At 40.5% G+C, this 24,127-nt stretch overlaps 1 protein-coding gene across 1 annotated transcript in view; it reads left to right on the forward strand.

Moving 5' to 3' along the window:
* GLUD1 (glutamate dehydrogenase 1) overlaps positions 1-24,127 on the forward strand; it is a 34,439-nt gene that overhangs the window by 8,754 nt on the left and 1,558 nt on the right. The window contains exons 2-12 of the mRNA XM_053388261.1: positions 5,304-5,384; positions 6,430-6,485; positions 7,122-7,185; positions 9,603-9,697; positions 13,849-14,028; positions 16,867-17,004; positions 18,431-18,568; positions 18,702-18,782; positions 21,161-21,284; positions 21,920-22,011; positions 23,495-23,557. Of these exons, the coding sequence (XP_053244236.1) occupies positions 5,304-5,384; positions 6,430-6,485; positions 7,122-7,185; positions 9,603-9,697; positions 13,849-14,028; positions 16,867-17,004; positions 18,431-18,568; positions 18,702-18,782; positions 21,161-21,284; positions 21,920-22,011; positions 23,495-23,557 (1,112 nt within the window). The remainder of the gene's footprint in view (positions 1-5,303; positions 5,385-6,429; positions 6,486-7,121; positions 7,186-9,602; positions 9,698-13,848; positions 14,029-16,866; positions 17,005-18,430; positions 18,569-18,701; positions 18,783-21,160; positions 21,285-21,919; positions 22,012-23,494; positions 23,558-24,127) is intronic.

Raw genomic sequence — 24,127 nt, forward strand, 5'->3', positions numbered from 1 at the left:
TTCTTTAATTCATTGATGACACGACTTGTCCTTATGTGCTGTGGGGTATTTGCCTACCTGTTGCCTAATAAGATGTTGGCTGTCCCTTCCCTAAGGCTGTGTAAAGGCTGCTGCAATGGGCAATAGTGATCTGCGTTAGCTTCATACGATTGGTTTCATATGGTTATGAGTGGTCGTAGTACTTACAGAACATGAGTCATAAATCAGTGATAGAGTACATGGGACTTTCTGTATGAAAAAGAACAAGTTCAAGAAAGATTCATCTTTGAGACCTTGAAGAGCTGTTGCCAGTTAGCATAGATAGTGCTGTGCTAGATGGTGCATTAGTCTGGCTTTGTATGGTGGCAACTTCATTTGCTCATGTGATAAACATAAACAGAAGGGCCCTGCTGGATCAGGTTGAAAGCCCAACTAGTCCAACATCTAGTTCTCACTAACCAGATGCCTATGGAAATCCCACAAGCAGAAACAAATTGGCCAACTTGTTTTGTCCTGTGTTCATACTTAGAAGGTTCTTATTGTCAATGCAACCATCTTCACTTTTCCTTTCAATTAAGATTTTATTACTAAAAAAATACTTAATGTGTATATATCTAGTAATGTCTAAATAGTATTAAATCCAGATCACTCAAGTGTGGCGTGGTGTTGTATAGGGAAACCAAATACAGTGGTACCTCAGGTTAAGTACTTAATTCGTTCCGGAGGTCCGTACTTAACCTGAAACTGTTCTTAACCTGAATCACCACTTTAGCTAATGGGGCCTCCTGCTGCCACCATTATGTCCCCATCATTGCCATTTATTGTCACTTAAACTTGGTTACCTTTTAAATGATCCCCCTTTCTCTACTTTCTTATGTCTGTGATGCGTGTAGCAATATATGTTACTTTAAAAAAAAACTTTTTCTTTTGAGAGTAGCTAACCTAGTTTGGGTGTGTTGATATGGAGACAGCCATAGGGGAAAAATATGTGAAATATATATTTTAAAACTCTATAGTTTATTCTTCCTTTCATAAGCAAAAGTCACAGGATTGCTCTCAAGTTTGCTGATGATTCCAGAGTAACTTTCACTACTGTTCCATTGCAAAGGAGGTGAATCAGTTGTTAATAAATCACAATGTCTTTCTAAGATAACTTGCATTTTTGGGTGTGCCAGGGAAGGAAAATCCCTAAACAAGTAAGATTCTTTGCTGGTTCAAGTGGAAAGTATTTTGCATAGCTATGAGTCATTTAAGTCTTTTACAGAAAAGCATCTTGTCTCCTCGTCTTTGAGTTTTAGGAGTTATAACAGTATTGTGCACAACCAAATAAGAAATGTTAACTTTGCTGTGTAACTTCCATGTAGGAGCTTTGCCCCTGCCCTTCAGCACTTTTCCAATGGAGCTCTTTGTTTAGCTTCATAAAACAGTGGGTAATTTTCATAGGTTACTTGGTTAAAAACAAAGTATCAGTGAGCTATCAGTAACAAGATCCTCCTGCCTTATTTCTTTTTAGTCTTCTGGTGTTCCGTCAAACAGATAATGCCAAGATACAACATTTTAACCTTTTTGGTATGCTGATGCAACAGATTGGGCTGTTTAAAATTACATGTCATGTTGATAAACCTAGATGTATTGCCAAACACACACAATATAGTTATTTTCCTTCTTTGCTGATCGGGAACAAAGACTGATACCTTCACCAGTGATTTGACTGAGAGGTTATTTGAACCACTGTCTCACCTAGTCGCAGCTTGACTTTTAGGTGATAATTTTGCAGGTACTTTGAGATGGTATTGCAGAGCTAAGCTACTCATTGGAGCACACGTTCTTTGTGGCCCATTATGGTCTCTTGTCAAACTACTGTGCAGTTTTCTGTAGTACTTCAAATGGGAGTTGGGAAAAGCCATAGCAAGCTCCTAGCAGTTGGTACCACTACAATCTATGAGGGTGGCAGTTTCCTGTGGAATCTTATTCAGTAGCTGAGTTGAATGGGTTAGTGATGATGATGATGATGATGATGATGATGATGATGATGATTTATATACCACTCTATGCCCACAGGCCTCAGGGTGATTCACAAAATAAAATTGCAATATAAAAATGTAGACTACATAATAGTAATAAAAACAGAAACCAAATAATGCCCCCCCCCCATTTTTTTAAGGGCATTGGATGACAATCAACCAAAGGCCTGGTTAAAGAGGAATGTTTTTGCCTGGCACCTAAAAGTGTGTAATGTAGGCACCAAGCGAACCTCCCTGGGGAGAGCATTCCACTGCAAACAAAGGCCCGTTCTCATGTTGCCGCCCTCTGCACCTCTCAAGGAGGAGGCACACGAAGAAGGGCTTCAGAAAATTATCTCAGGGTCCAGATAGGTTCATATGGAAAGAGGTGGTCCTTGAGGTATTGCAGTTATGAGCAACTAGCTTCTTGCACAGAATACCTGAAGCAGTTTTCTAGGCTCTTTTAAGTACAGTAAAGTCTATACTTGCTGATATTTAAACATCCACAGCACTTTAAACATAAAGATATGGCTACTTAACTCCTACATATCAATGCCCCACCATTTCATTAATGTATTATTTATCGTCCATTTCCATTTTTGCTATATGCACTACAGCTGCATCATATTCAATAATATTTTATTCGTTTTACTTAGATATTGCACAGAAGCTGCTTGCACTCTGGACTAGTCAAATTCACCACTCCACTGACTTGGGAATATGACTACAATTGCTAATAATGGTCTTTACCTTCATGCACTACATCTGTAACCTACTATTGCTGAATTCGCTCCAGTTCCATAGTAGGGTGTAACAAAAGTAGCTGCCAGACAGACATTACATACAGTCTTATTCTATTGAAGATTAGTTGTGTTCCGTATTCTGTAGTGCACCTAATTGCAGATGGTCCAAAGCTGAATGGATTTTGTCTCAAATTGCAGTTTATGAAACTCCTTCATTTATTGAAGTTTGGTCATTTAAAATAAATGAGATAGTTCATGTAAGTACTGTATACTTATTTGAGAATTAATTTTAATAGGCTATAGCAATGCTGAAGAATCCTTGATATTAAGTTGTCTAAATACCAAAGAAATTGAAGGACCCCCTCCCCCAGGTCTTTAAAGGATTATCAACTAAACATCTGATTCTAGCACCAAGCAGCTGGAAATATTCCAGCCTTAATTGTGATTCAGGATAGCTACATATACAAGGGGCTTGCACTAGTTCAGCAGGTTTAGAAAAGATTTTTTATGTGGGGTTGGGGGTGGGTGAATGCTCTACCTCTTGGAAACTGTCTTTTGAGCTCACATACTACTCCCATAGTTCTTTGGGTCCTAGTCTTTGGTTCCAGTCAAACTGGAAAGAATAATAAGTTGACTGAAAACTAAGACTGAAACTTTATCACTATACTCAAATTAATATATATATCCTTATCTAGGGTGCCCAGGTATTGAGTGATTCTAGTGCATATACAGTGTAGTTTGGGTTCTCAAGTATTGAATTTCTGCTTATGCTTTCTAAAGGTGTTGGTGGCATTTTCAGTACAAAGCAGTACAGTATCTCGCTTAAAAAAAAAAGCTGCCTTGTGGATCCAACGTGGTAAATTTCTAACTGCTGGAATGAACTTGTCGTGACAGTTACTGAACTTGCTGCCTTGCTCAGGGGATTGGGCAACCCTAAGCATGCTAGCAGACAGCAGGCATGCCTCCGATTAATGTGCTTCTGAAAGACTGGAATGATGAAATGTTGACTCCAGCTAGAATAAACACTGCAATACTGTATGCCCTTGTACATTCCAGGCATGTTACCATTAAAAAGTGGTTCATCTCTTTCCTCCATACGCAGTTACTAGCTTGGCTTCAGAAATGAAGGCGAATGTAAACTGAAACATTTCTGCTCCAGCAAATGATACCAGAGTTGTCAAGGGAATACTCATATTCAGAATGCAGCAACTACGCAGAACAGTGTGGATGGCTCTTGTTTCATTGTACTGTCTCAACTATCAATGGTCCTGCACTTATATTTTCTTAATGGCAACAACATCACAACTTATGGTTCAAGTAGTTCCTTGAGAAAGGCAGCATGTCCTGTCTTAACACTAATTTTTCATGTATTATAGTTAAACAATTAGTTTACTTTTTAGATGCAGAATTGAAAGAGGAATCATTTGAGCTGATTTTGTGTTTCTTAAATACAAATGGAGTTTCTAGAAGCCACTTTTGTACAGCATTGAAACCTCATTTAGCTGACCTTTCTTTGTAGGCTTTCTCTAGAAATATATATATTGGCTAAAGTGACACCTTCCAATTGTTTGTTTCTCCCAGAGCAAGTGTATATCAAGAGGAAGTACCGTATTTTTCACTCTATAACACGCACCCGACCATAACACGCATGTAGTTTTTAGAGGAGGAAAATCCGTAGGCATGCCACCCGTAGGCATTCCCTCCATAACACGCACAGACATTTCCCCTTACTTTCTAGGAGGAAAAAAGTGAGTGTTATGGTGCAAAAAATACGGTAATTCATAGGTCATTGCTCAGCCCCTTTCACAAAAGGCAAAGGATAATAATTTTTTTTTAGATTTTGTTAAGTCACTGTAATATCAAAATGAAGGGGGAGAATTCTTTTTCTTTAAAGTGGAAATTATTTATATTGTGGCTTCAGGTATTCCAAGCAACCAAAACTAGCCTCTTGAGGAACAGCTTCCTGCATATGGTAGTAATTTCCAAACCACACACTAACAACCAAATGTGAAGACAGCATTTTGCTCCAGTGCATAAGGGCTAGAATTGGAGTATACCAGTTATTTGCCTGTAACACTGCAAAACAATGCCAGAATTGCTGGGGTGTTAACCAATAATAATAATTTTATTACTTACATGCTGCCCATCTGACTGGGTTGCTCAGCCACTCTAGGCAGCATCTAGCAAAATACTCTAAACAGTCAAACATTAAAACCTTCCTTAGAGTGGGTAGCACAAACATTCAGGACAGATTGTGTCAGTAAGCTTCTTGGCATATTTATTAATTGCTACTAATCAAGGAGGGGTATTCAGTTTTAGTCCTTGAATCCACACACAGCTTTATTGTGGTCCATAGACCCAAAGTACGCAGTATTTTAGTTCTAGGATACCTTTGCTGCATACAAATTTGGGGTGTTTTTTGTCTGTCTCCAAAGAACTGAAAAATTGCTTGTGTGGGACTTTTTCACAGTGATTCTTTTGCAATGCTTCTTTTGCAAATGGCACTTAATTCTTAGCCTTTGAGGCTTGTTTCTACTTGACTATGAAAACTTAAGTTGGCTTATTGTTTTCCTTACAGGTATTCGGTACAGTACAGAAGTGAGTGTCGATGAAGTGAAAGCTTTGGCTTCTCTAATGACATACAAATGTGCCGTAGTGGGTAAGTGATGTTTGTAAAGGTCCATGTATGTTCAGTCATTGCCAAAGCTATTTAAGAATCTTGAGGCCATGTCAAACTTAAATCTCAAGCATTACATTAGAATATGACTTATGTATTTATCATATATAAACTATTTAATTCCAACTGCTCTCCTTCATTTGATGTTTTCAGTGAAGCAGTTATCTGCTTAAGATGAGAAGAAATTTAGGTTTAACATTGAATTAGCATAGCCTTTATTTAAGCACTTGCCTGTTAGCCATGGGCAACAAAGAGTTGCATGCAGCTAGGGAAATTGGCTTGTGGAGAGAAGATGGATCACTTCAGCCCTCTTCTGTGCCCAGCATGGAAACCAAGCTAACTGCCAGAGGAGAAAAGCTACCTTCACACCCAACCTAGAAATACAGCTGCTGCAGGAATGACAGAACTCATCCCTTCTCTACCATATCCCAGCAGTCTAGTAAACATTCTTTGCCAGTTAGTAACTTTTGTGAACTTTCTAACAGGGCTAAATTAGTGGGATGTGTTGGCAGCAGAGAGGGTTTATATGGGGAATAACCATATTTACTGATTAACAGGATTTGGGAACACACCAAATCAACCTACAACTTATATGGTGTTAAAGCTGTTAAGCCCCACTAATTCATAAGTCAGACTTAATTCATTGTTTTAAAACACACACATAGGCCAGTTTAGGTGTTCCCTTCTTAAAGAGGGATTAGGATTATACCTCAGGGTCCTATAGTCTTTCCCCTGCTTTCTTTCCCAGCTTCGAAATGTGTGGGAATTTGGGCTCAGCAAAATTCTTCAGTTTCTATGATTTATCTCCATATATTTGTGATTCAGTGCCAGTAACAATCTGCATTGCTTTTAAAGGCTTTTTATGTTGCTGTACGCCACCCTGACGTTTTGTTAATCAATAAAAATAGAAAATGCCAAATACTCATCACCAGTAGTGGCAGGTTCTGTTTTCCCCATCACTTACCCCTACTCTTATTTTGCAAGTTTTATATTCTTGTTTAACTAAAGCACAAACATTTGTTTTCAGACGTGCCGTTTGGTGGTGCAAAGGCTGGTGTAAAGATCAATCCTAGAAATTATACAGTAAGTTCCAATCTGACAGAAATCTTTTAATCAGCATGTTTAGGTTGGGTAAGTTTGAGAAATTACTCTGCTATAGTAGGGCTATTGTGACAGTGGGGTGGAAATCTTGCATTCTGTAGCATGTTGAGGAATGAAACATAGGCAGTGTATTCGCAATTTAAGGTTTTAAAACATGTAAGGTGTTTCAGAATCTCCTATGTAAAAGGTTACATTGCTTAAATTTATTTACAGGGGTCCACAGATTTTGGCTGACCTTGTTAGCCAACCAAACATTTGAATTCACCAAGACACTGCTCCCCCCCCCAAGAGCTGGATGTTTTCACTGTTCCTCAAACTCATTGCAAGGTTGGGGTCAATCCCATGTCTCCTTCCTGCTGTTCCAAGTTTAGATCCAGAGATTGGATTAAGAGGTTACTCCCATAGTTGCACTGCATTTACAAGGTGCTTGGAATGTTTCAAGCACAATGTAACTGGGGGGATGTGTCCCCTACACCAAGCAGAGTTGTAGTATGACTAAGAGCACATAAGCAATGGAGACACAAGTATTGTTGAATGTTTTTCTTGGTAAAATCTTTAACATATGACATTAATGGTTGATGTCTTGCGACCTGGACCTTAACTGCTTTTTTGTTATAGGATAATGAATTGGAAAAAATCACAAGACGGTTTACCATAGAACTCGCAAAGAAGGGCTTTATTGGTACGTTATGCAGCAACTGCTGTAACAATTGCTATGAGAAAGATGGCTCAGCAGCATTTTCTGCCTTTATCTCTCCAGAAAGGTTTTAGCAGTTGCTTAGCATGCTTTGAGTAACTCATGCACCACAGTGTAACTGTTGCATTTATCACCTCTAGGTACATGCAGAAATGCTAAAGTGCTTTGTTTCTTTATTCCAACAAATCTGTCAAGTTAGACTGTCTGGGCTGCACCACTTCTGATTGCAGACTCTTGTGACTGAATGCTGAGAAGAGTTTTAGCTTCTCTTTGACCTGCTGGTTCCCTACGCGCAAAGAGTTATTGTTTATGGAGGTGTACCCAGTCATGCCAATTCCCCCATATGGTTTGAAGTGGTACAGCCCAGACACAGGTTTACTTCCCCAGTGAGAATTGAGTGACTTGCCAGATAACACCTTTCATCCAGTCACTGAGTAGAGCTCCCATATGTATAATACAGTGGAGTTTTATTTAGTAACCTGTCCAATATTGGGGCTCTCCTTTGTCATGTGGGATAGAGGAAAGGGCATGCTGGAAAAAGGGAGGATGGGAATCTTTCGTTCCATTAACTTACTTTCAGATTTAAACCATTATCTGTTCCTTTTGAAACTCCCCTTGCCTCTTTTTTCTCTAAGCTTAAGCTACTTGGTCTTTACTTAAAACAGGGATTGCCAATATCTGAATCCAAGAGGTTGACTTTATACTTTAGCCCAAGGTTAATAGTATATTGCACTGACATATACACATCTTCTGACCCACTCATAGGCGGTCAGACTGTACCATAAGAGCAACATAACTTTTCTAGTAAGGGCTTTGCCGTGTGATATTTGGGTAAAAATTTACCAAACCTTGATTAAATTTTAGTGGTGCCAGTTGCAAAACTGCTTTATGGCTCAGATCTAGTTACTGTTGGTCATCTCTACTTGAAAAGAAAGATGTTGGCATACTCCAGCGTATTTAGTTGCTTTTGTATATTTTTCAAATATGCCAAGACCTTGTTGATGTGGTTGTGGCCAGGGTTGCACATGTTTGCATGTATATGTAGCATAGACTTGTTCAGCAGCTGTCACTTATTTTTGCTTTCTTTCCTAATAATTCTGAACACTGTATTTGCTTTGTGCAGAGTTAATGCTTTCATTCTATGGCCCCAGAATTGCACCTGAGTAGCTAACAGCTGTGCAAACGTAGCAAAATAGCTCTTCTTAACCTGGTCAGTTTGCTATTCAGAGCAATTTTGTTACTGTTAGCTTTTTCATGCTGGTCGAAGTTGTGCCAGTTTTAAAGGAAGTTGAGGAAGGAAATTGAAGCTCCACCTTGTAGCAACCAAAAAACAAGGCTTTGTCATAGCTTTCCAAAATAACCCAATGGTTTCAGAAATGACTATCTTATACTGTGTTTTCCAGCCTTTACTAATGTCCCTTATAAGTTTCACTAGTGTGTGAATTGTTCTGTTTCCATTTTTTTGATGTGAATTCCCCCCCCCTCCATAAAATTTTGAATGGCTTCTCATAACCAGACATAACTCTGTAAAAAGGGGCTTGTCCCTACATGAGAAATACTGCAAAGAACTGAACTGCTTCTGGTCTAACAGGAAAATACTTCTGGAAATGAATTATTGTTATCTTTGCCTTGTTTTCCTGCTTAAAGATATTTCTTCAAAAAAAAAACACTGTACAGTGGTACCTCGGGATGCGAATGGGATCCGTTCCTGAGCCCCGTTTGCATCCCGAATGGAACGCAAGACGCGACAGCACGTCTGCGCCAGTCGCATTTCTCTGCTTCTGCGCATGCGCGTGACATTATTTTGAGCGCATGCGCGAGTGGCGAAACCTGGAAGTAACATGCTCTGTGACTTCTGGGTTGCCGTGGAGCGCAACTCGAACGCACTCAACCCGAAGCACATTCAATTCGAGGTATGACTGTACAGGGATTCTAGGCTGCCAGTAATCCTAAATGCACTTTCACGCCAAAACCATGAAGAAAATTAGAGGAAAGCATTAAATACCTTTTCCCAGAGTAAACCGAGTAACACAAACTTGGTCCTGAGTCATATTAACGTGAGACACAAACATCTCAGTAATATGGAGCATGTGAAAAGCCAAGAATGGTTCCACTTAACCTCACATGTGGCTCTAGTATACAGTGCTGCTGCATTGGAGTATAGATGATGATAAGTAATCATCTGATCCAGAAGTCTTCCAAGCAGCCTCCAAAATGTGGGTGCATCATAAGAAATATTGATTCATTGTTTATAAAGCACAAACCAGTACTGTACTGTACTGTATTGTAGTTCACAAAACGGTGTAAGAGTTGCTATGATATTGATCACTTAAGGTGGCTGTAAATTGATACAATTGAGACTCGTGTTTGAATTGTGTTGATGGTTTTAATCTTGCCTGCAGGGCCTGGTGTTGATGTGCCTGCTCCTGACATGAGCACAGGTGAGAGGGAGATGTCCTGGATTGCAGACACCTATGCCAATACCATAGGACACTATGTAAGTTCTGAGTGAAGGCACACGCTTTAATTTAGGTAGAATTAGTCAACCCATTTTGCCAATTGTGCAACATTTACCATTTCTATAATCTTAAGCACTATGACTAACAGATTTGTGATATTTCGCATGTGGAATACAATGCAGAAGCCTTGTATCACTTTTTAACAAGCCGGCACCACAGTCATTTGTATTGCTACTTGAGTCTTATTCCTGATAGAATTTTGGCGTTAGTTTTGAATGTACAAAACTAGTAAAAGCTGTTATAGCAGTTGCTTGATGCTTTTATATTTTGCAGAGTAAAACATTTGTAATTGCCTCTGTTTCAGTACATCTTTGGGCTGTTGTTTCATTCTAAATTGGTGGTGTTTAAAAAATTTGGGTAGCTTCACACATTGATGAAGTTAGTGTGGCTACATTCTATGAGCCATAATGTTCCCATAATATACAGCCATACTTGAGTTTTTCTATTGCATGTACACATGAGAAGCTAAGGCCTGTTGCAGCTCCCAGGTACTTGTACATATGATAGTACAACCTGTTCCCCCAATCTTAATTCTTGCATTATAGAGTCGTATACCTAATGTTACTCTAATGCAGTGCCTTCCAGATGTTGTTGAACTATAACACTCATAATCTCTGGTGAAATTATGTCCCATGCTAGTGGGACTGATGGGAGTTCTGAGCCTAACATCTGAAGGGCACCCAGTTGTCTACCTCTGCAGTAATGTATAAACCAAGGAAAAATCATGCTAAGAAAAGGCTGGGTCAAATTCTGTTCTGTTGTATACTAGTTCTGTGTGTTCAGGGAGCCTCTTGAATATTGCTATTCAGGCCTATTCATAAAATGAGATTCAGGCCTCTGAGCTAATCATACCTGCAACCACCAACTGGAACCAGTCAGACAATAGTAGCTGGGGGTCACACAGGGAATCTTGATTATTGGGACGAAATCATTGTAGTGATGGGGAAGGCCTATTCCTGAGATTTTGTCCAGCAGCCGCAAGTTGGAGTAGTACTGGCCAGTGGTCAAATTCACTCTAAAGCTGTCTATACAGTGGTACCCTGAGTTATAAACTCTTCAGGTTACAAACTCTGCTAACCTGGAAGAGTTACCTTGAGTTGGAAACTTTGCCCCAGAATGAGAACGGAAACTGTGTGCCAGCGGCGCAGTGGCAGCAAGAGGCCCCATTAGCAAAAGCACGCCTCTAGTTAAGAACAGTTTCAGGTTAAGAACAGACCTCCGGAATGAATTAAGTTCATAACTAGAGGTACCACTGTATATTTTTATTCATTGTAGTATAAGTGGAGGTAGACCTTAGTCTCTTAATAGAAAAATAATTGTGGTGGTTATACGTCCTGGCTTTCTTTTGCCTCTTTCCATTTAACACTTGCTCATCTCTGAATAACAGGGCATGAGAAAACAGAAGTATGCCTCTTGGTAAAGCAGTTTGAATTCCCTGCCAGAATTTATACCACAACAGGAAAAGTGTTTCTTTTTCAGGATACAACAGGCTGGCCTTTGAGAGTTCTTAATTATTCATGCATGAGAAAGCTTTTGAATTATTCCACAGCTCCTTTGGCTAGATTGCTGTGAGTTAGCATTTTGCTTGTTCAAGGTGGCTATGGAAACAAGTTTCTGGAGCAGCTTCTTCATTCGGCCTGTTACATTCAATTTATACTTTGTTTGCAAGTTGAGTGGCAAAACGATAAAGATTCTAATAAACACAAAGTAGAAAGCAATGAGAAGTGTTAAAACTTAAAATCTTTCTTTGCCCACAAGCATGTTGCTGTGATTAAATTCTACTGTAGCAAACTCTTTAGTATTCAGGGCAGTAGACCAGTGTCCCTGTACAGTTTTTGTTTTCCTCTTTTATCTTGTGATTCAAGGCACTACTTCTAAGAGATTTTTCGTCCCTGGGAATGTTTGCATGTTAGTTCTGGGCATCGGATGCCTAAAAACAGGCAAAACATAAGTATTGGGGTAACTTAGTTAATAATTCTCTGCAAACCTGCAGGTTTTAAGTGTCAGTTGAAAATCTCTAGCTCAGTAATTGTTTCATGCAATGTGTTGCCCTAGGAATTAGTTTGAGACTTGGTGTTTCAAGGTTAGTCAAATTGAATTGTAAACCCAGTTCATTTTCAGTTCAAGTATTGCCTAACTTTTTGAAGCAACAGTGTGGCATGCCTCACGTGCATTTAAAGTGAAAAAGCTTAGTTCTGTAGTCTTGTATGAACTTCTGCTTTCAAAAGTGCATAGATAGGCATGCATGAAAGTGTTTTGTGGGGTCCAAAAGCTTGCAATAAGTAGGAGTTGGCAGAGTCGTTCATTGTATATTCAAGAAGAGTTTTGTCACATGCTACTGATAGAAAACTAGTTAAAGCAATCTTGGGTAACAGTTTGCAGTTTAATTTCCCATTCCCAAAAACATGAGTGACATCTTAGCTGTAAGTCAATCTAGTTGGCTTTCTATAAAACATTCTGATGGTGATCCTCAAATGTCCTTTCCCAGTTCAGCACAGACACCTGAATCTTGACAAGCTAGAAATGGCCAAGCTGCTCTGCAACAGCTCCCAACCAAAGTGTTGGGTGCCAACCTGCCTGTGGAGCCACAGCTGCTTCCAGACCAGTTGAGTCATGCAGTATCTTGTCCCTGTTCATGCCCTGCACTCTAGGTGTGCCAAGCACAACACTCCACACTGTTGTGTGATATAGCAGGTTTATGGACTAGGTCTTGTGGTTGTGGGATTGTAATCCCAGATGCACTTGCTATGAGAAAAAACACTAATGCTCACTTGTGAATGAAGCAATTCTTATATGAGTCATCAGCAAAAGAAAATAGTTTTATGCTATGAGTCAGATGTTGTTCTAAGGCGTAGCAAGAAGAAGAAGAATGCTTCCGAGAGTTTTAAGGGGCTCCTGCAAAAAGTAGATTTAGAAATGAAGAGGCAGTTGAAAAATGGAAGGAAATGGAAGTTTGTTGATAAGGAAGTTCAAATTGTCCAGAACGTTGGTAATATGGGGGATAAGCTTTCCATCTGTCGTTTGTGGGAGGTGTTCCCTCCAGTGGCAGCCCTGTGTTATGGAAGCACACAGTGAACTTGACACCAGACTGCCAGTTTTTTGTGGTGGTCTTCATGTTTAACTCACCCTTTGTGTAATGAATACACATGTGCTAAACTACAAATTAACCAGCCAGCCCCTCTCTGCTTTGTTTTCATTGAGGGAGCAGTGAAACATGCTTCAGCTGTTTTAAAAGAATCTGAAAAAAAGAGGATGAAACAAAAAAAGTGCAGAAAGAAGTATATAATTAGAAGAGTAACCCTGCTATGCATAGGCTCAGATATCTGCCTGGGCTTTTAACAAATTAAAGGATTATGCTAATAGTTTTCAAATAATTGTATTTTATGTTCCCGTTGCCAGATTATTTTAAAGGTGATTAAACAGCTTTGGCTGATTTAGTTGTAAACTGCCCATAGAAGGTTCAGATCCTCTTATGTGCTATTGCAAAGTCGACAAAGTCTACCCAAAGTGGATAATATTTTAAGCATAGTTTAATTGGGATTTCTTATAAGCTTGTTTTAATATAGCAGGGTAGCAAAGCTAGACTAACATGCTTTTAAAGATACATTGAATCAATAAGTGAACTATGAGGAAGCTGTTCCGTTACCTAAAGGGTGCAAATGACATTTATGAACCATTAAAAACTTGGGTGTACCCATTCACAGAAATCACTGGTGTGTGTCATTACTTGTCAGGAAACCCTGCTGTGAACCAAATCCACCCCTTGAGCAAATGCACACTGATGTAAACTCTAATTAAAAAGCTGTTTAAAAATATGTCAAGGTGATCTTAAGTAATCTGGTATCTCTTCTTTCTGGCACTTAAATTAATATTTCTGCTAAATTTACTACATGGCACTTTGCTGGGCAGTAAGCAGATCCTCAAGGCATCCTATGTCATGCAAATGCCTTTAAATTGGTGAAAGTACAGTATTGTGATAAACTGATTTGTTTGCAGGAGCAACAGCTAGATATGTTGACTTCAGTGAAGCTAAAACTCATTAGACATCATTAACACATAAAAATTCAGATGTTTTGACAGATGTTTTCCATGGGAATGAGCCTAACTAACCTTTTTTATTACTTTTTAGGACATTAATGCCCATGCTTGTGTCACGGGAAAGCCAATAAGCCAAGGTGGTATACATGGTCGTATCTCTGCCACAGGCCGTGGAGTCTTCCATGGAATTGAGAACTTCATTAATGAAGCATCTTATATGAGTCTGTTGGGAATGACTCCAGGATTTGGGGATAAGACATTTGCTATCCAGGTAATTTTGTCTAGCATAGTAACCACACTGGAGAGAAAAGCTTTAACTGATAATATGCATCTCATGGGATATTGCTAGCACTTTAAAAAACAGACGTGGCACACAGTATGACATTCAGATTCTGCTAAACCAGACACTGTAATTGACATTGGTAAAGAGGTCTCCCTCCTTTTCTTTTTTCCTTTTGTATTGTGTCAGATAATAAGCCTGCAGGAACTGTCTTCATAAAAAATCTTTGTGTAATGCTTAGAAAAAATTGTGTGCGTTATATATCAGTCATGTTGGGAGCAGTATCTTCTGTAGATAGGCCCTTTTTTGTAAAGCAACCTCCAGTGTATGGGGGTTTCATGAACATGCAGTAGCTGCTGTACTGCATTCTAGGTCCTGTGCCACCTGCGTAGTCTGAAAGTAGACAACTTTTTATTCATTTATTGAAAGCATTTATAGCCTACCCTTCATCTCAGTGGATTCCAGGGTTCAGGACAAGCTAGTTTCCATAAAATTTCATGAACAGCCAAGCATAATAGCATAATAATAAGAGCAACTAAAACCGTGGTGCTAGGTAAATGCCACAAATAGTACTTCTCTTTCTAATATGATTGTATCAGTCAGAGTTTTGAATTTTACAGTTACCTAGAGTTCAGAAACTTGTATTTGTATTGCTTGCTAGAATCCTTTATTTAGAGCTACGTAGAATCAAATTTTATATTTGTTAAAAAGGAAAGTTGCCCTTACTAAATATGGGGTTGTACTAATGAGTTACTGTATTTTTGCCAATTAATAAGCGAGAGGGGAATTCTGACCTGTGAAAACAAAGGGATGCCCACACTGCCGCTCTGGAATGCTTGTGTTGGTAGAGCTGAAATGGGGTGTGTCTGTGCCCAAATAAACAGGGAAATAATAAGGGGGGAAATGGAGACAGGCAAGCTTTGTGCTTGAATAAAGCTGGAAGTAGGTTGCATCCTTTTCCCTCTGAAGTAACTGATTTAAAAATTAGCTGAAATAGGCTGTACAGACTGCTAAACTGTCAGGGCCGGAGTCTGGCGTAGGTCAGCAACAAAACAATAAATCAACTGAACCCAGTGAAATTATTTATTCAAGGAAACCAACCACAGCTCTGGCCTACTTGTCTCTGAAACATTTTCTAGGAGGACTTGCACCGATGAAGTAATTGCAAGGACTGAAGGTCCCCACCTTCCCAGTGCCCACTAGGGCTCCTCCTCTCCAGGGTCTTTCCTACGCAGTCTCAGGCTGCATCTGCACACAACCACCCTCTCCTCTGTTTGTCTCATTTCTCTGTGAGTTATAAAGACCACATGGGAGTGAAGCTGGTTGGAGCAAGAGCGGAATACTCACTGGCTTCTGCCTTGGAGTCTGAAATGTGCCCTGCAGCAGCCTCTTCCTGTTAACTAGACCCTGTCACCTCTTCTGCTTCTGACACCGCCTCCCAGTCTGCTCCTTCTCCCTCTGACCACTCATCGTTGTTCCACTAGGCTCTGATCCTTCTTCCCTGGGGGATTCCTTAGGGGTTCCCCATTTGGTGCCTCCCACCACTCCTCTGCATCCAGCCAAGGCATGGCATATGCTAGTGCGAATTTACTTGCATCCCAAGTAGTCATTCTAGTGCAAACATCTAGGATTGGGTTCCAAAACCATATGAATTTTCCTCTAGGAGGATCCAAACCTCCTTTTCTCCAGCTTAAAGAGTTCAGCATCAGCATTCCAAACTACTGGGAAGAGGAAGAAATATTCTTGAAACTGAGTACCGTATTTTTCGCCCCATAGGACGCATCGCCCTATAGGGCGCACCTAGTTTTTTTTTGGGGGGGGGGGGAATAAAGAAAAAAAATTATTTCCCCCCCCCCCCAGGCATGGGGCTGGCGCGGGGAAGCCCGAGCTACCCCAGCCCCCAGAAGAGCCTGCTATCCGCAAGCCTAGGGAGCCACACCGGTCTCCCCAGACTTGCGGACAGCTGTGCGAAGCCCGGGCGCGCTGAGGCTTCCTAATGCAGGCAGCTCTGCGCGACCCTCCGGAGCCCGGCACGGCTTGGCGCCGGGCTCCGGAGGGTTGCGCAGAGCTTCCTGAAGCCTGGAGAGCGAGATCCTCTCACTCTCCAGGCTTCAGCGAAACCTGTATTCGCCCCATAGGACGCATCCACATTTCCCCTTCATTTTTGGAGGGGAAAAAGTGCGTCCTATAGGGCGAAAAATACGGTATCTTGCAGTGTAACCTTTATGAAAACTAAACGCATTGCTTTAATGGGTGATGGTGAAATCTTTCATGAACTTTCAGCTAATTTCTTACATCCCCAGTAACAAACACGGCATCCCCTGAAATGTGAATCCCGTACCTGACCATAAGATGCACCTGCTGCCGCCTCTCCTTTGCCCTCTACCATGACTCCACTTGCAGCAACCTACCTCCTCTTCCTTCGCCCCGCTTCTCGGCCCCCCTCCTCTCCCTCCTCTTTCTCCCCTCTGTCGGCAGCTGCCTCTTCTCGCCATCCTCCAGCCAACATCCCCGGAGCCATGAGGGGAAAAGGGAGGCCGTTGGCAAAGCCTCTCTCAAAGAGAGCAGCCCAGGAGCGCGAGGCCTTCCCGGGGCTTCAGGGGAAAGGGAAGGCGGGGCAACGGCACACATCACACTCAGGTGATTTGGCTCCAGGGACCACACATTCGCTCCATAAGGCGCACAGACATTTCCCCTTTTTAGGAGGAAAAAAGTGCATCTTATGAAGTGAAAAATACGGTAGGTTGTGATTTAACCAGCAAAGGTTTTGATATCTCCCGTTTATTTGTACAGTGATCTTGAGCCTAAATATACTTCTTCTCTTAACAGGGATTTGGTAATGTAGGATTGCATTCTATGAGGTATCTTCATCGTTATGGTGCAAAATGTGTTGCCATTGGAGAAAAAGATGGCGCAATCTGGAATCCTGATGGACTTGACCCAAAGGAGTTGGAAGATTACAAATTGGTATGAAAAACTGGTTATTGATTTCATTGCAAATTTGTATAGCAAAATTAAACAACATATTGGCAATGGAGAAGGTACATTGAGTATTTTGATCAATAAAACAGAAAAAAGTGTTCCATAAATGTGTGTTAGGACTACTCGATATACAAAATTTAACCATAGATTTGTATTTGGAAAGTATATCTGCTGACTTTACCATTAAGGAAATTTCCTTAGAGATCCATATAGCATCGATCCGACTGCTCGACTGATGTACTTTTGACTGGAAAGTATATTCTCTGTCTAGTGGGTGTTTAAACCTCCAGGCATCAATTAAATTTAAATTTTCAAACATTGCAAAGAAGGTTTGTGGTAATTTCCCTTCTTTTGACTCTGATTTCCTTATTGTTCTGTCCATCTCTAAAGAAAATACTCCATTCATATCTCCTAACATAATATTTTGGTCCATGTACTTCATTAGCCTGTTTTTTAAATCTTTAAAAAAAATCAGCCTTCTTTTCCTTCAGGGCATATATTCCTACAATTACAACCTCCCCCCCCCCCCCCCCCGTATTGTCATTTGTGTCGCAATCACTCTTCCCAATTCATCTTTAAATAACAATTGTGGTTCAAATTTGGGCCTAATATACAAAGCTACTCCTCGTTGCTTGGTGCTGTCTGATGATACAAATACCAAACAAAGTCCTTTGTTTATTAATAATCTAGGACTTTTAGCAATATGTGTTTCTTGTAAACAAATTATATCTAAATTTTGTTTCTTTAAAATATGTGTTATTTTAATTCCTTTTACTTTTCCATTCAATCCATTTACATTCCAGCTTAATATTTTCATATCTGCCATATTGGTTGGGTTTCAAAGTCTTGTCTTGTCTTTTTTACTTTTCTTTTTCTTCCTATTTTTATCTTCTTCCTCCTCCTGACTGTCTACACTATCCTCTGATTGTTCTGGGTCCTGTCCTCCTACTGCACCTTCCAGAGCGGGGTCTGTACCTCCAAAATCTTTATGATACTTCCTACAGAATTTCTCTACCTCCTTTTCATCTCTGATTCTATGTTTATAAGTTAAAGAGTTACCTTCTGGGTACTCCCAGCGGTACCTGATGTCATTTCTTCTGAGAGTACCTGCAAGGTCTTTAAATGGGGCCCTTATTTTAAGGAGACGGGGAAGGACTTCTTTATATAAAATAGCTTCTCTCCCCCCAATTTTGAATTTATTATTATGAGTCTGCCATATTTTGTCTTCTATCCACCCCAAATTTAGGTGTATCAGGCAGTCTCCAGGCCATTTTTGGCCCTTGCTTGTTTGGATCTAATTCTATACCTAATTCTATGGAATTAGATATAGAAGCAGATTGGATTATTGAAACTTCTGTTCTATTTGAATTCACTGGAATGAGCCATTGACTTCCCTTTTGTATCCAAACAGCAACATGGATCGATTCTCACCTACCCAAAGGCACAGCCCCTGGACTGCCACATTCTTGAAGCAGACTGTGACATCCTCATCCCAGCTGCCAGTGAAAAACAGTTAACAAAGGCCAATGCCCACAAGGTCAAAGCAAAAGTAAGAGGAGCCTGCAGAATAAATGCTTGATAATGGATCCAGAAGTTGTGATCCTCTTGCTATGGAAAAAATGTGTTATTTTTGATCACAAGTTTTTCTATATTCAGCTGTAATATTTTATTTTATTTTCCAGATAATTGCTGAAGGTGCTAACGGACCCACAACTCCCGAGGCAGATAAAATCTTCCTGGAAAGGAATATCATGGTTATTCCGGTAAGGTATATAATTCCTCCATGCCAAAATTAGCACATTTTTTTTTAAAAAAACATACCTGATTTACATGCCAGATATCTTCTGGAATATAAAACTTGCCAGTAAAAAAATGTGCTATCATTTTGGAGCGCATTGAAATTTTTAGCAAAATTCCCAATGATTTTAATGGAGCTGGATTTGTACCCTATGAATTTCCATTTTCTCTATGGCAAGGATTTGGTACAGGGGAATACATCACAACTTGATGCATAACTTTGTAAATTGATAGTTAAAAAAGAAAACCACAGAGTTATAAAATTACTCAAGGACTCAAGTTGAAAATGAATTTTGGGCAAGGGATCCATCCTGGTTGAAGATTAATTGTATCCCATACAAATAAGCCTACTAACACTGATCAGATTTATCTTTCCTTTCACTTCTGTATTTCCAAGCTGTTACTCATAACAGAATGGGGTGTTTGAAGGCTTTTTCAGTGGTGTTTCAAATATACACGATTTCACTTAAACGCGTGATGCCTTCGAATGTAACCCCAGTGTAGGGAGGGGGGGTGCCTGTACTGTCATTTAGCCTAGTTGGAATGTAAAGGGAAAGAAGTGCAGGCTTTTAGTACAACACCCCATTTCTCATCACTCACAGCCACATTCTCACAAGCCCCTAGTCCGCATCCAAAGGAATGGGGTGCTTCTATGCTGCTGCTCCTCCTCACTGTGGCTTGACTTGGAGCAGTGAGAGAGTACTCCTTGGAAAGTGCCAGCCAACCTTAAAGTCCCACAGGCAGATGATATATATGCTAGCCCTCTATTCCCTCCCACAACACACACAACACTATCAAACCTATAGTTACGTAAATCCAACTAACAATAACACCCACAACGTGACTGGCTGTGTTTTAACTATGTGAATTTTTTATATATCACATAAACATACCTCTTTCCACATTATTAAATTAAGTAGAAGCCATTAAAGACCAACATTTTGAACAGAAAATACAAATAGATCAGTTCTTATATACGTAATGTCCAAATAGAAGCTTTTTTGTGTTCCACGTATGTCTTTACGAATACGGATGTCAGACGCGACAACTTTAAGAAGCAGTACTTGCAGAAAATGAACTTGTTGTTTGTAATGTTCCACATATGCCTTTGCAAAGTGTAGTTGTTGTATACAGTTGCTGTATGCAGGTATCAGACGAAAGATACAAAAGATCTTAATATATGCCTTTGCAAAATATAGTTGCTGTATGCAGGTATCAGACGAAAGAACTTAAGACAAGGATTCCCGGAATAATACCTTGTTTTGTTCTGCCGGGCTTCGTCAGCCATGCATAAATAATTGCTTCTACTTAATTTGATAATGTGAAAAAGAGGTATGTTTATATGATGTATAAAGAATTCATATAGTTAAACCCTCCCACAACCCAGCAAGAATTCTGGCCTTCGCTGGCCTTTGCCTAGGTAGCAAAGGCATAGCTCCCGATTGACTCTACTTAAGTCACTGCATTCCAGTTGTTAAGACAACTAACAACTTGGCTTGCTTTATCACCTTGGGGTTTCCATCTGCTGTTGGTATCTTTTTGGCTTCCAGTACATCAAACGTTGCACAGCTGCAGGAGGTAATACCTGAACAATCGTCTTGATTTTAGGAGTTGGGGGGAAATCCCCATGAGAGGTAGTACAGTGGCAATGTCATGGGAGAGAAAGCTCACATCTGAAAATCCATTATGAGAGAGTCCAGCAATGGGGTGCAAGAAACCACCTTGGGGGTTTTTTGGGGGGGCACTTAACCACCCTCTGGCACTGCCTGTGCCCGTAGCATGTTAGCAGCCAGTGCAAAGATGTTATACCTCCAAGGTCTGCTTCTGACTGCTGCCTCCTCAGCTCCCTCTGCTTCAACCCACCACCCCAATTTAAATGCAGTCAAGATGAGATGGAAGAAGCTGCAAAGGTGACACCCAGCAACTGAACCCAATTTGAAGTGTGTTATGCTCAATGAGTGTTGGTGTCTGTAATAGCAGCTAAACTGGATTTTTCAACCAGCTTTATTTTTCATTTTACAAAGTGGTTCTAGAGTTAGTGATATTAACAATTTCTGTCTGTTGCAGTGGCGTAGCGTGGGTTGTCAGCACCCGGGGCAAGGCAAGTAATTTGCGCCCCCTAACCCAGTAGGGGCAGAGAGCTGCGAGTGCGAGCGAGCGCCCCCAGATGTTGCGGCCGGTGCGGCCGGCCCCCCTGCACCCCCCACGCTACGCCACTGGTCTGTTGCAAAGCGTACCTTTCCAAATTACCATCTTTTGCAGTTTTGAAGTAGACTTTACGTTGCCTACAATGCATTTTCTTACCAAAAACACACACAAAACCTTTCAATCTTGTCCTATTCAGGATCTCTATTTAAATGCTGGTGGTGTAACTGTGTCTTACTTTGAGTGGCTGAAGAACCTGAACCACGTCAGCTATGGTCGCTTGACTTTTAAATATGAAAGGGACTCAAACTACCACTTGCTAAGTAAGTATAACAAGTACTGCACACTTTATGCAGATTCAGTAATAAATTGTATCATCCCATCTACTAATAACAAACTCACTTTCTTTAGAAGATTTCAAGTTTTGTGAATTAGTTTATGATACATTCTGACAGAACCTTTTAGCAGAACCTGTTTTTGTATGGCATAATGCAATACATAGAATAATATTGCCAAAAAAACCCTATGTAAATACAAATTAATAATACTGGAGAATCAGATTTTCTGTTCTATAGTGAAAGTTTATAGATTAGTTACTGGCAATACTGAAAAGCAAATTTCATCTTAAAAGTGGAAGTAGATACATTTAGCATTAATCTAGAAGTCTCGTCACCCGGCTGTCTGTCTTTGAATTGCTTCAGAGTTCTGTCTTCCTGCAGCAGAATTGCTTCAGTTGAAATATAGAAAACTTAGAAGTAGCAAAGCAAGTGCTTCTGAGTGAGACTACTGAAACTTGCCTTCTGAGTCAGCCAGGGCTGCACACTCATTGAATACAGCAGGATTTACTTCTGAATAAGCAGGCATAGAATTGGATTGTAACTGTCTGGACTGAAACTTGCTTCATTTAAGAATCATGCATAGGAAAGCAGCATGACTTATTTATTTCTCCCTCTTTCAGTGTCTGTCCAGGAAAGCTTGGAAAGAAAGTTTGGGAAACATGGTGGAAGTATTCCAGTTGTGCCTACTGCAGAATTCCAGGATAGAATATCTGTAAGTAGCTGCTGCAAGATTTTGCTCATTGCATATCTGATAAATGTCTATTGCAAAAAAAAAGAGAAACCAATCTGTGGGTGCAAGTTGTATAATTGTCGGACTAGAGTAAAAATACCTCACTACTTATAGTATGAAGGACATAATATGTGTTTTGTTTAGCTTCATTCAGTGGGTTATAGTTCCAGATGTTGCTGAATTTTGGAGGGGAAATGCAGTTTTTTTTATACCTACCCACAATCTTTGTTAGTCCATTGCAGCTCATGTTGAACATGTCGTGCTGTAACAAGCCCCAGCTGGGTACTAGAGGTGGGAGCTGGCAGGCTCCCTAGATTGAAACAACTTAAAAGTCAGACCACATCAGTATGGCTGCTGTTGGTGGGTTACCAGCAGGTTGACACTAAAAGGGGTCTCTACTTTGCGGGGGGTCACACAAGTGTAAGGCACTACCTCTTGATGCTTTCCTTTTGGTACCAGCCCAGATGATTGTATTCTGACTAGTGAGGAGGAAAGGAATGAAGTTATTGAACACAGTATGCGGTGGGAGCACTGCACTTTTTAGGTGAGAGTGGGGACCCTAAACGTTTGACAAAGTGCTGACACAGGGATGCAGGAAGATGCTCTTGTGCTTATTGACTCTGTGTACTTAGTTATGCTTGAATTGATACCATGGTACTACGTGCCTTGGCGAAGTTTCCATTGGGGAACAGGAAAGAGTGTGAGTGCCCCATTCCAGTGATCACAGGCAATGGGACAGTTGGCAAAAGTGTATGGGGGTCACTGTGGGAGATGAGACTATGGATACCTGCGTCCCATGCCCCATAGCAAACTTCTCTCCTGTCCACAGGTTCCTGGTAGTTGTTTCACTGTGCCTTCTGACTTTGTAGTGCTGTTAATTAATGCTAGTGACTTATCCATGATATTTTTGTGGGTGAATGGGCCGACCTGGGATGTATTGTGGAGACCTGGGAGGGTGGGGTGGGCAGAGTAGATCTGACTCCGATTTGTCCTCCTGGATACTCTGCAGCATCCACATAGACTGGGGAATTGTCTTACTCACCACGAAGGTGCGTTGCCTTTTGATGGTCTTGGAAGGCCTTCAGCTGGGACATAGAGACTGGCTGGGAATTTGCAGCTTGCCATAATTGTTGTCTAACTTTGAATATTTACTGACACAGTACTCTGAAGTGTACTGAATTACATGCATGTTATATACATCCAGGATAATCTATTGCTTGGCTTCCTAGATAGAAATTCCAGGGGGAATAGCCTTGTTAGTATGTCAACTGAATATAAACAGTTAAATTAAACGCATTTAGGTTGGTTTGGCTTTGGCTAGTTTCCCTTTCTATCCAGCAGTTAAAGGGGTATACAAAAAGTGGCATAATATATCAATCCCTTAAGCACTAATATTAAAAAAATACAAAATGGGGTCTGTGGCTGGTTTCAGACTGACTACTCGTTGCAATTCTTTTCAATATAGGGTGCATCTGAAAAAGACATTGTCCATTCTGGTTTGGCCTACACCATGGAGCGTTCTGCTAGGGTATGTATTATGTTGGAAGCTTTAAACTTGTGTTGACACCTTATCTCCAGAGGTAAATTGCAGAGGCACATAATAGGGTGAAATTGTTCCTCCTCGCTCCAGTTTCTGGATTGCATTAATTAGCATTGGGTAACCTACACAGAACATTAAATGAACTCTATTATTTTTCTAACTTGCTGATTAGCAAAAAAAATATTCTACCTATAAATATAGCAACAAGTAGTGGAGGCTGTTCTGTCTGGTGAAGTGCCTGGTTAGTGTTGCTTTAGGCTGCCCTGTACCCTGTTGTAAGCTCAATAGTAAGCCCTTTTGATCAGAGTGTGTACATGCATATGATTGCACTGTCTGTCTCAGCTAAACCAGAGTGAATACACTGAGGCAGCTCCTCATTTCTATCATCTGTCTGGAATGGCAGCTGACTTAAAATGGTTTGCTCTGTCATCAGTTCTGTGGTGTGTCTCTCAGCCTCTTCCAGGATCAGAGTAGCTGAATGTCAATGCCCCAACATTTAGAAAGAATGGGTAGGTCCCTGTGCTTAATAAATTGTAGAAGTATTCAGTTACCACTTTA

This window comes from Podarcis raffonei, chromosome 5 (assembly GCF_027172205.1).
Source record: "Podarcis raffonei isolate rPodRaf1 chromosome 5, rPodRaf1.pri, whole genome shotgun sequence".
NCBI lineage: Eukaryota > Metazoa > Chordata > Lepidosauria > Squamata > Lacertidae > Podarcis > Podarcis raffonei.